The sequence below is a fragment of the Bubalus bubalis genome, chromosome X, assembly GCF_019923935.1.
Source record: "Bubalus bubalis isolate 160015118507 breed Murrah chromosome X, NDDB_SH_1, whole genome shotgun sequence".
Classification (NCBI taxonomy): Eukaryota; Metazoa; Chordata; class Mammalia; order Artiodactyla; family Bovidae; genus Bubalus; species Bubalus bubalis.
In genome coordinates, this window is record NC_059181.1 from 107,443,507 (window position 1) to 107,455,860 (window position 12,354).

At 43.7% G+C, this 12,354-nt stretch overlaps 1 protein-coding gene across 2 annotated transcripts; it reads left to right on the forward strand.

The window, feature by feature from the left end:
• The first annotated feature begins 117 nt into the window (after positions 1 to 117).
• CETN2 (centrin 2) lies at positions 118 to 4,366 on the forward strand. Of its 2 annotated transcripts, none has more exons than XM_006055535.3 (5): positions 118 to 263; positions 1,190 to 1,348; positions 1,606 to 1,734; positions 3,190 to 3,327; positions 3,746 to 4,366. In XM_006055535.3, exons 1-5 carry the CDS (start codon positions 165 to 167, stop codon positions 3,833 to 3,835), a joined length of 615 nt encoding a protein of 204 aa, XP_006055597.2. In that variant the 5' UTR covers positions 118 to 164; the 3' UTR covers positions 3,836 to 4,366. The 2 variants fall into 2 exon arrangements, with proteins under 2 accessions (XP_006055597.2, XP_044793479.1); XM_044937544.1 differs by having other exon boundaries at positions 260 to 382.
• The last annotated feature ends 7,988 nt before the right edge of the window (positions 4,367 to 12,354 follow it).

The window sequence follows — 12,354 nt, forward strand, 5'->3', positions numbered from 1 at the left end:
CTTGGTTCGGCGCGGGCTCCGCTAATCTGCGCTCGCGGTGTAGTCCTGCCCAATGAGGCCGGGCCGCGACGGTACTGCCCCCCGCCCTGTGCCGGGTGTTCGTCGGGTTAGCCCCACCCACCCCAGCCCTGAGCCAATGGGGAGCGGCGGCTAGCGGTCCGCCAATGGAGAGTGAGGCCACGCGCGCGGGGCGGTGGGAACGGCGCCGAGTCGGTGTGTACGTCGGTTGCCGTAACAACGGGAAGTGGAATCCGTCCGGGATGGTGAGTGCTTGCTTTGGTCTCGAGCCCCGCATTCAGAGGCTGAGCCCTTCTCAGGCCTTGCAGGGCCCCGCCGCCTCTCCTGCGCGGTTCTTGGCTTCTCTGAGAGCTTTCGCCGAAGGGTAGGGTAGGGATGCCTGCCGTCCTGCTGGGCCTGTGATTCGCCACCGCCTCCCCTTCAGCCGCCACAGCCGCTCCCTTCCCGCCCCCACGGGTTCCCCTGGCCTTCTCCAGCCCCTTTGGAGACCGTCCCTGGGCAAAAAAGACTCGGATTCTCCCGAGGCCGCGACCAGTCTCAGACTGTGGCCTCCTGGCCACCTCTACCAAAAGTTTCCGCACGGAGATGGGGCTGGGGGGGTGGGTAGTTTATTATGTTTGGTTGTTAATGTGTATTTAAAATGTTAAATATAGGGACTTAGGGAAACGCTTTGAGCTTCTTGGAGAAGGCTCAGGTGTACTAAGAGAACTGAATTTTATTATTCTATATTGACAGAATATACATCTTACCTTAGTAATATTTGGCCAAATCTAGAAGTAATCAGAAAATTGGAGAAATTAGAGCAAAGCGGAGCAGCGTTCTAGGACCTTTTTAAAATTAAGGATCCCCAAATTGGGAGAACTGATTATCCGTACAGTTGTTCCCAGTCAGCTCCTTGGCTAGCTCTCTTTGGGGATGATTTTCAATAAGAGGTCCAAAAGAACAAGGGATCTTCTTGCTTATACAAACAATAGTAAAGAAGGAGGGACAGACCGTGCATAGAAAGATTTATTGCTTTTTCCAGCAAACCCTGATATCTCTCCTGTTACGTAAAGTTTTGAAATCCGTTGGTATAAACTATTTTAAATAGATGTGGTTGTAACTGTTTTCTTTGTAAAATGTGGACTCTATTACATAATATTTTGCTTCTGTGTTTGTAAAACTTATAAAGGCCTCTAACTTTAAGAAGGCAAACATGGCTTCAACTACCCAGCGAAAAAGGATGAGTCCTAAACCTGAGCTTACCGAAGAGCAGAAACAGGAAATTCGAGAAGCCTTTGATCTCTTTGATGCTGATGGAACTGGGACAATTGATGTTAAGGAACTTAAGGCAAGCTTTGTATATTCCTGCTTTGCTGCCTCGAATTTCCTCTGCCTCTTTGTCTTCTGTGCTGTTTTCCTGTCTTTATTTACCTCAAGAATTATTAAATAAAATTAAGTGCACATATCAATTTGCTTAATGTTATAGTGATTCCTATTCATTTTAACAGGATTGTAGCAGAGGCTGGCTTACTGCTGTCAGCACTGTCATTGGTTCTGCTCCTGGGTTTAGATGTGCATGTTAAGATGATCCTATTTTCATTGTAGGTGGCAATGAGGGCGCTGGGCTTTGAACCGAAAAAAGAAGAGATCAAGAAAATGATAAGTGAAATTGATAAAGAAGGGACAGGAAAAATGAACTTTAGTGACTTTTTAACTGTGATGACTCAGAAAATGGTAAGTTAGCTAAGATGATCAGCATATTTTCCACCAATAATGGTGGACAAATTTGAATCTAGATATGAAAATGTCTTCACTGAAGAAAAGTTAATGCAGACTGGAGAGTTTAACTGATAAAAGAGAGTATCTGTGACTGAGGAGTAGGATGTTTAGGTTCTACTTGGCTTTTTTCAAGGCCACAAAGTCAAAGTCATTTTACCCTCTGCAAAGAAGTAAAAGTGTGATCTTCTGTGACCCAGTACCTGTAGTCATGGAGGCTGTCACCAAGACCATGTGACATCCAGGCAGGGCAGAGGGGATGGGCTGTCACTTTTTTTGCTCTTTCTCCAACCAGTATGTCAGTGTGATAAGCACAAGCAGTAAAACCTTTAATAGTACAAGTAATATTACAGTGTCTCACATTTTGACAAGGCAAAGTCCCTGTACTTTAAAGTTTGAAATTCTTTCCTCTCCCATTTGTTAGTATTCTGGATAGCCTCAGCCTGAGGCTATGTTTTTTACTGCAGTGAGGATTTGGTCTTTCACCACTTCCAAGGTTGAATTCACCCATTCTCTAGTCTCCAAATGGTCCAGAGAGATGCTAAGATGTCACCTCACCTGTCACCCTCAGTCCCTTGAGTGTCCCACATAAGAAGGGTGTTCCCTTTGATCCATTTCTCTTTGGCCTCCTGGCTTCTCCTTAGTTTGGCTCATCTACATTCTACTGGCCTATGGAAAAGTAGCTCCATCAGTGTGTCAGGTGAGCCTCCCAATGCCCAGGCCTGTTCCTCCTCTAATAATCCTGTTGCTTTGAAATCATCTAATCACATCTATATTTTTCTTCAGGGACTGATTTAAGAGTTCAGGAAGTTTAACATTCTGTAATAACCTAGTAAAGCTGTCCTGCATTCAGAGTTGGTTTCCAGATTGCTCTTATTAGGAGCTCTTACTACCTTTAGCTACCATTCAGGAATATTTGAAGTTGGAGCTCTTTGAATTTTACTCTTTTCCTCTGTAGAGTACTGGGGATCCCAATAACACTTTGTGATCTCATAACAAGTGAAATAGCCTTTTCTTTCCTTCCTTCCCCTCCATCCCCACCAAGAAAATCCCGCTTCTAGCAGCTTAAACAGTATATTTCCCCTAAGTCTAACTCCACCTTCTGTTCCCATAATTTAAAAACAAATCTACTTTCTCTTTGGTTTGTACAGAAAATGTTCTAAATGCAAACCTTTATATTTCCTTTTTAACCTCTGGGTTTGTAATAATTTCATTGTTTATCTTCTTTTTCTGCCCTGGTTGCTGTGTAATCTCCTGTGACCCAGCACCTGTAGTCATGGAGGCTGTCACCAAGATCCATATGACATCCGAGCAGGGCAGAGGGGATGGGCAGTGGTGGGGCTGCAGGACACAAGTCAATATGAATCACGAGTGTCTCCCTGTTGTCATGTGTTTTATGTTCTGCTTGTTAAGTCTGAGAAGGATACCAAAGAAGAAATCCTGAAAGCCTTCAAGCTCTTTGATGATGATGAGACTGGGAAGATATCGTTCAAAAACCTCAAACGTGTGGCCAAGGAGTTGGGTGAGAACCTCTCTGACGAGGAGCTGCAGGTTTGTGATGCTCAGCCTGGAGTCCCGTGTGACTTTTTTGAGTTCCATTTTCTCAGGTTACATTTGAAGAAAAACGAGTGTTCTCTTGTCACCCTGCTGACTACTTAATTTCTCTTTTCCTAGTGAGACAAACCTATGGATGCTGCTCCCAGAAAAATATACCCGTGGATAGTTTTAGGTTTTAAGAATTTCCCTAGTCAGGGCGGCTTTTGAGCTACTTTCTAGGCGATGCACATGTGGCATAGCATGACTTGGTTTTCAAATGACTTTTCAGGAACCAACCTTATTATAAAAGTCAGCCCATTTGCAGCAGGTGAACCACATTGTCTATTCGTGCATCATTATGAAAGCTGATTACTTAGTCACACTTTTGTTATATTTATGAATTGCTCTAAGTGGAATCCTTCCTGTCCTGCAGGAAATGATTGATGAAGCTGATCGAGATGGAGACGGAGAAGTCAATGAGCAGGAGTTCCTGCGCATCATGAAGAAGACGAGCCTTTATTAAGATCAGTCTCAGCTTTTCTACCATGAGCACAGGGAACTCGGTTTAGTGCCTGCCATTGTGTGAAGCCTGGTTTTTGAAAATGTAAATTATTTTTCCCCACTGACATCTCAGTATAACTTTAGTAACAACTCTAAATCTATTTTCAACTTTTGAAAGTGTTCTTTGAAATTGAGGTTCTTTGTAAGGTGACCGGGTGACTGCTTTAATTCCCCAGGGCAGAAAAAAAGCATATTAGAATGGAGAAAAGGGTCTTTGAGCTTTTGCCCACCTGCCATTCTGCTTTGTATTGCTTAACTCTTGTCCTGCATTCCCACATTTATGCCACCGCCAAACAACTTCTTCTCAAGCACACATTGTACCCATGTCACCACAAGCAGGGAGCATCTCTTCAATGGTTCCAATTTTAATTGACACCTGAGTGCAGCTTTCTCTTTTATAAAACCCAGTGAACTCTTACTTGCATTTGGATGTGTGTGTGTGTGTGTGTATGGGCTATTTGTTTTATTTTCAAATAAAGCCTTTCTTATTTGAGCTCTTATTCTCTAAGGATGAGTTCTTTAGCCTTGACTATGAGTTCAGCTTCTAAATCATTTTGTTGAAGGTAGCCTGGTAGATCCCAAACTCCTTGCCAGCCCGAGAACAGAAAACAAAATAACCCTTTGCTACTGACATGAATTGGTTTTTGCCTTGGGAACCTGTCAGTTTGTGAAATTAGTTGATCATTTTGCATCAGCCTAAATGATGCCCTAAAAATAGTTTTGGCAAAGTGTACAGCTGGAAAAGGGTCTTACTGGTAATTTGTGCTTAGGAAAAATTGGTGAGAGCCAGGTGATTATGACAGTAGGTAGAGCTTAGCCAACCTCTTGTTAGTTGATTTGCTGGGTGGTGTCTCAGAATCTCAGTGTGGGTTGGGTCCAGTGACCTTGTCCAGCTCCCTATTGGCCCTATTGGGATGAACTACAAGAGAAATCCTGGCAGATGCCATTAAAGTCTCTGCCCCAGACTGAAGGTGGGGAGCAAGAAGGGATGAGGATGAATGAAAAATGACCAACATTCACCCGCACGTGGGTTTCAGACTTCTGGTAGGGCATCCTAATCCTGGAGAGGGTTGCCTGATTTAGCCAATAAAAAGAGGACACCTAGGTCAGTTTGAATTTCCGATCAATTTTTTTTTTTTTTAGTATAAGTATATCCCATTTGGCCATTTTGTTGTTTATTCATCATTGATCTGAAATTCAGATCAATTTACCTGGGTGTCCTATATTTGAACTAGTAGCCCTATGTGTGCTGCATGTTAAAGAGGAGTGACCCCAGGCCTTGTCTCTGGACAGTAGCATCCTGGAGGGACTGCTCCTTGAGAAACACTGAGATGTGGGGGGGAGTCTTGGAGCAGGGTTCTCACGTGGGCTTCACCTCTTCCTGGCTGTGTAATTTGCTGCAGGTGACTTCTCTGGGCACCCCAGGCCTCTTGTCTGTCGGGAGAAGAGTTCTGCTTAACTCAAAATCATTGGGGGGGGTTCAATGAAAACTTAACAACAAAGGCCTGGATTTACAGTGTCTGGGAAGGAGGCATTTCAAAAGTATTCATTCTCACTTATTCCTTTGTTGTGTTTGTCACAAGCTTTTTGTTAAATGTGGGTCCATTAAGCTTTTTTAATTATTGTCCCCACAGTTGAGTTGACAGCATTTCCTGTGAGGATTTGACCTTCGTCATATTGATGTTTTTTAATAAGAGGCATATGATCTGATAAAAGATATACAGTATTGGAAAGGAGTGAAAAAAGTAGGCCCCACTTGCCATTTCACTGTTAACTGTCACCCTGGAAACATTCTTATCTCCTTCTGCCTAATGTTCTCCTAAATGAAATAAAGTCAGAATTTCTTGGAGGAAGGTAGAGTGGCAAGTAACATGTTATCCCAAAGGATAGTGAAAGTGAAGTTGCTCAGTCATGTCTGACTCTTTGCGACTCCATGGATTGTAGCCCACAGAATTTTCCAGGCAAGAGTACTAGAATGGGTTGCCATTTCCTGCTCCAGGGGATCTTCCTGACTCGGATCAAACCCGGGTCTCCTGCATTGCAGGCAGAGGCTTCACCCCTGAGCCACCAGGGAAGCCCTAAGGATAAGGACACACAATGTTCTTACCAAATCTGTGCAGTTGCTCAGTGGAGGGTCAGAAAGATGGGGATGGAGAAGGATCTGGGGCCAGTTCATGGCAGAAGAGAGCTGCAAGGGGGTAGGGAGCTGTGGACAGAGAGGAGGCTGGGGTCAGTTAGCTGGAGGGGATGGTAGGTGAGGGTAGTGAAAAGAGAAGGGAGTAGAGGTTAGTTCATAGGAGGCTGGCCCAAGAGGTGTAGGGGGAGTGGTTGGGTAAACTCTGGGCAGTGTGGGGTAGGGGATAGGAAGGGAGGGGCAAGGTAGCTCAGTTCCTGAGGATGGTCTGCAGAGCTGGAGGGGGATAGTGGGGATGGGCAGAGAAAGAGAGGGAACAGGGGTCTGTCCCGTGAGTGAACCAGAGAGATGTAGGGGCAGTAAGACAGAGTGGACTGGGAGGGGTAGCAGAGGTCAAATCAACTGGGGATGGGTCAGAAAGATATTGGGGACTACAAGGGGACTGGGAAGTAAGGGACTGCAGTCCATCCATGTGAGTAGGATAAAGTGATGGGAGGGGAAAGGAGAGGGAGGGGGAGCAAGGGTTGGTTTCTGTGCACATGGATCAAGGCTGTAGGAGCTTGGGGGTGCTGAGGGGAAGGTATGAGATCGTGTTCAGTTGGAACAGAGAACTAGAGTGTGATCAGAGGTAATGGGAAGGGATAGGGTACAGAGTTTGGTCCATGTTGGACCAGAGAGCTGTGGGAGAGTGGGTGTGGAATTTTCCTGATACAAGATTTTGACAGAGACCAGTTCACAGGAGGATGGACTAGAGAGCTGTATGAGAGTTGTGGGGAGGGGGAAAGAGGGAAGAGGAGGGAGCAGGGATTCCTACATCGGTGCTTTCGAACTGTGCTGCTGAAGAGGACTCTTGAGAGTCCCTTGGACTTCAAGGAGATCCAACCAGTCAATCCTAAAGGAAATCAGCCCTGAATATTCATTGGAAGGACAGATACTGAAGTTCCAATACTTTGGCCACCTAATGCAAAGAGCTGACTCATTGGAAGAGACCCTGATGCTGGGAAAGATGGAAGGCAGGAGAAGGGGGGGACAGGAAAGCCTGGTGTGCTGCAGTCCATGGAGTCGCAAAGAGTCGGACACAACTGAGCGACTGAAGTGAACTGAACTGAGGAGGACTTGTGGGCTGCTTAAAACTTGGACAACAGCCTTGCAGATATGTCTCTTGCCACTAGGTGGAGTCCCAGGACAGAGAGGCTCCAAGGAACGTTATTACGTGGAGCCCAGTGATTTAAGCTGGATCTTCTCAGGTGCCTTGAGAGGGCTGTGGTTCCACCCAGCCTTGGAGTGTGATGGAGAGGATGCCACAGTGTCTAGAATCCTGGCAGGGCTGTGGACCCCTCAGAAAAGCTACCAGGTGTGAACACTGATGGAATGATAGCTTGTCTAGTTGGATACTTGAGTAAATCTAATTAAAAGATAATAAAATGATATGTTTGCATTTCTGAGTGTTTGCAGGGCAAAATTGTTTTATCTCCTACATGGCCTTATTGAGATTTCCCAGCTACACTGAACATTTCTCAAGGGAAGGGTACAAACGTGCTTTTGACTTCTTCATAGCCATGCTTTGTGCCCAGTAAGATGCTCTATTCACAATCAGTCCTCCTCATTTGCCAGCACTGGGTATCCTGTAGCAAGGGTTTATTAACTGATTGAGGATTCTAACATTCTGTGGCTTTTTTCTGTTCATTGTGCCTTCTTATGGCCTGAATTGTCTTTCTTTAAAAGATATGTTGCAGTCCTAGCCCTCAGGACCTCAGGGCTGAATATGACTGAACATGAATATGAATATGACTGAATATAGAATGTGACTATATTTGGAGATATAATGAGTTCACTAAGGTGGGCCCCCATCCAATCTGACTGGAAAAGGTAAATTTGGAAATCTGTATGCAGGCATGCATAGAGGGAAGCCAATGAGGAGACAGAGACAATTATCTGTAAGCTAATGAGAGAAGCCTGGACTAGATCCTTTCCTCACAGCCTTAGACAGAACCAGTTCTACCAGTGCTTTGAATTTGCACTTCTAGGTTCCAGAACTGGGAGACAATACATGTCTGTTGTTTAAGGCCCTGAATCTGTGGGACTTTGTTGTTTCCGCCCCAGCAAACTCATACGTGTCTCTCTCACTGAAAAAACTTCCTTTATTCCTCCAAGTGTATGGATGTGAGAGTTGGACTGTGAGGAAAGCTGAGCGCCGAAGAATTGATGCTTTTGAACTGTGGTGTTGGAGAAGACTCTTGAGAGTCCCTTGGACTGCAAGGCGATCCAACCACTCTATTCTAAAGGAGATGAGTCCTGGGTGTTCTTTGGAAGGAATGATGCTAAAGCTGAAACTCCAGTACTTTGGCCACTTCATGTGAAGAGTTGACTCATTGGAAAAGACTCTGATGCTGGGAGGGATTGGGGGCAGGAGGAGAAGGGGACGACAGAGGATGAGATGGCTGGATGGCATCACTGACTCGATGGATGTAAGTCTGAGTGAACTCCGGGAGTTGGTGATGGACAGGGAGGCCTGACGTGCTATGATTCATGGGGTCGCAAAGAGTCGGACACGGCTGAGCGACTGAACTGAACTGAGTGTGTATATGTCAGTCTCAAATTCCTGATTTACCCTTTGCTCCATGTTTCCCCTTTGGTAACCATAAGTTTATTTTCAAAATCAGTGAGTCTGTTTCTGTTTTGTAAATAAGTTCATTTATATTATTTTTTAAAAATTAGAATCCCTGTGTGAGTGATATTGTATGATGTTTATCTTTCTCTTTCTGACTTAAGTCTGTATGACAGTCTCTAGCTTCATCCATGTCTCTACAAATGAAACAATTTTGTTCCTTTTTATTGGCTGAGTAATAGTCCATATATGTATACCACATCTTCTTTATTCATTCCTCTGTTGATGGGCATTTAGGTTGCTTCCACGTCCTGGCTGTTGTAAATAGTGCTGCCATGAACATTGGGGTGCAAGTACCTTTTCAAATTATACTTTTCTCCAGATATATGCCCAGTAATGGGATTATTGAATCACATGGTAGTTCCATTTTTAGTTCTTTAGTGGACCTCTATACTATTCTCCATAGTGGCTGCATCAATTTACACTCCCAAAAACAGTGTAGGAGGGTTCAAAGAGGGTTTATTAATAGAATCTACCTCAAGGACACTTGTAAGGATTAAATAACCCAATATATCTAAAGAGCTTAGAACAATACATTGCACATAGTAGGCATTCAAAAATATTTGGTGAACAAGGAAATTCAGAATTTGGCTAAAATCCTCAACTATTGGGTTTGGTAGTTACACCATTTATCCCAGTGGTACAATTTAGGGAGATACGTTTAGAACAAGAATTCCTAACCTGGGACACTTTTGCTTCAGAGGTCCATGAATTACCCCAAGGAGGTTCTTAAACCTCTTAAATAGCATGCATGATTTGTAGGTACAGGCAGATGGGAAACTTTCATCAGAACTAAAGAGATTCTGACACACTGCCTCAGAATTGGGCATTGCCATTTGGTGTGTGGAGGGAAATACATAAACCTGTAACATTATGTTGAATTTCTTCATTCACCAAATGTTTTTTGAATCCATACCATGTGCTATACACTGTTCTAAGCTCTTTATATATATTGGAATATTTAATCCTTACTTGTGTAGTAGTAATAATAGTCATAGTGTGTGAGACCTGGTTTGTGGTCCTCTGTCGACACAGGTATTGCCTGAAATCTGCCTGTTTCTTGGCTCTGCCCTGGTATTCACATGGGTGAGCCCCAGCATCATTTCCATGCAGAGCCTGAGACTGATGCTTTCTTGCCACCCTGGGGTCTGAGAATCTCTACCACACGGTCTCTGTCCCTGTCTAGACCTCCTCTCCCAACCCTTTTAGCCTTTATTAGCTTGAAAGTCAATCTTCTTGAAGGAAAATACTAATAAAAGATTATCTATTTTCTTTAAGAAGTTTTTCTTTCTCCATACTGATTAAAAAGCCTTTTATTTATTTGTCTTCTGCAATTTTTGAAAGCTTCAATCCATTTTCAGGTCTAGCCTTCCTGAAATTGTTCTTTGGGATTCATACCATTGCTTTTATTAAAAAAAAAATCAAGCAGTATCTCTTATCTTTAATTCTATCTTTTCAATTTATTTATCATTTTTCCCTTCCCTGGTAGCTGCTGGAGAAGGGATAGGCTACTCACTCCAGTGTTCTTGGACTTTCCTGGTGGCTCAGTCGGTAAAGAATCTGCATGCAGTGTGGGAGACCTGGGTTCGATCTCTGGGTTGGAAAGGTCCTGGAGGAGGGCATGGCAACCCACTCCAGTATTCCTGCCTGGAGAATCCCCATGAACAGAGAAGCCTGGTGGGCTCCATGGGGGTTGCAAAGAGTCGGACACAACTGAGCAACTAAGCACAGCACAGCACAGCATGTCATTTATTCAGCAATAATGAGCATCTATTTTGACTCAGGCCCTTAAGAAAACAAAATACATACTCATGGGATTTACATTCTGGTGAAGGAGACAGAAAAATGATCTCAATAAAATAAAGCGAGAAAAAAAGATAGAAAAGGATGAAGGGTTGCTATTTTAGACAGGATGGTCAGAGAAGGACTCTGAGGGGATGTTGTTGTTCAGTTGCTCAATTGTGTCTGACTCTTTGCAACCCCATGGACTACAGCACACCAGGCTACCCTGTCCTTCACCATCTCCCTGAGCTTGTTCAAACTCAGTTCTATCGAGTGGGTGATTCCATCCAAGCATCTCATCCTCTGTCATCCCCTTCTCCTCCTGCCTTCAGTCTTTCCCAACATCAAGGTCTTTTCCAATGAGTCAGCTCCTTGCATCAGGTGGCCAAAAGTATTGGAGCGTCAGCTTCAGCATCAGTCCCTCCAATTCATGGTGATTTCCTGTAGGATTGACTGTGGGGATGACATTCAAGCAAAGACCTGAAGCCATGAGAAGATCTGGGGAAAGAGTACTGCAGCAGAGACAACGCCAAGTATAAAGGCCTGTGGAACAGTGAGGAGGTCTATGTGGCTGTAGCAAAGTGAACAAAGCGAAAAATGTCAGGTTGCAGAAGGCAAGGGTTGGGTAAGGTAAGGCCTCATAAACCCCATAAGTAAGGGTTATATTTTGCAGACAGTGGACTATCATCACTGAGAACTGAGCAGGAAGATAACCTGCATTGTACTGAAAAGTATCACACTGGTAGCTGTGTTGAGAACTGCGTATAGGAGCAAGGGTGGAAGTATATATCTTTCTGTAATATGAGCTCATTTCCCTGCATAGCCACATGGCTGACTTTTAAAAATCTCCTTTGCATTATCTGAGATTGGGAAATTTCTGGGATAGTATTTGCTGTGGAATTTGAAGTAATGAAGGCAGAGTTCCCCTTTTTACAATCCTCCTCTTTCAGAGTCCTCTTCCCTTCTAGAGTCTTTGGCAGTAGTGCTGCAAATTGTGTTGTGTGCTCTTTTGCTTTCTTCCTTTTTCTTCCTGGAGTCTTCTTTCTCAGGTCCTCTAATCTAAGTTCATGTTTGATGTCCACCCACGCTTGGCTGTCATTGTTGTAAACCTCAAAATGTCATTATTATTTTTCTCCCAAATTCTGGTCATTTCCTTATCCATAGTCAGAATTCATCAATCATTCTACAGACAGTGGTCTATAACACCCAGACCCATGATATCCCAAACTCTTAGTCCTTTATAAACCATAAAGAATTGGGGCAATCTTGATCCTTGAATCATCAGCATTGGGCAGGAACTATTATTACCCCATATTACAGATAAAATACCTGAGGCTCAGAAAGGTTAAGCACAGCAGCCAAGACTCAAGCTCAGAGTTTCTGGCTCTAGAGTTCATGATATTTCTACTCTATCACTCTGCTGTCTAAGACAACATGCTCCTTGTTTCAATTAGCTTAAATACTTTTAAGTGAAAACTAGATGGTTGAGCCTATTCTTTTTCTATCTGGGTTGATTAACATGTTTTTCTATTCTTAATTTCTTACTTAGAATTTTGATTGCTTATAACACCTATCAAGGAAATTGCTTAAATACACCACAGCTTTCTGCTATGGGTTTGGTCTCCAAAGCAGATCATATGACCAGTCCAATTATTAATTTTTTGTGTCAACTTGACTGAATCATGGAGTGTCAAATGTTATTTTGGGTGTTTCTATGATGATGTTTTTGGATGAGATTAACATTTACATCTATGGACTAAGAAAAGCAGATTGCTCTCCTTAATGTGGTTGGGCCTCATTCAATCAGTGGAAGGCATGAGTAGAGCAAAAAAGGCTGACAATTCCACCGAGTCACAGAGAAAGAATCTCTTCTTTGAACTGGGACTCTGGCTCTTCC

Bases quoted from the DNA above. Each gene is read 5' to 3' on its own strand.
- CETN2 (XM_006055535.3), top strand. From the start codon at position 165: ATGGAGAGTGAGGCCACGCGCGCGGGGCGGTGGGAACGGCGCCGAGTC. The intron at 1,349-1,605 runs GCAAGCTTTGTA...TTTTCATTGTAG, and splicing joins TTGATGTTAAGGAACTTAAG to GTGGCAATGAGGGCGCTGGG. The intron at 1,735-3,189 runs GTAAGTTAGCTA...CTGCTTGTTAAG, and splicing joins CTGTGATGACTCAGAAAATG to TCTGAGAAGGATACCAAAGA.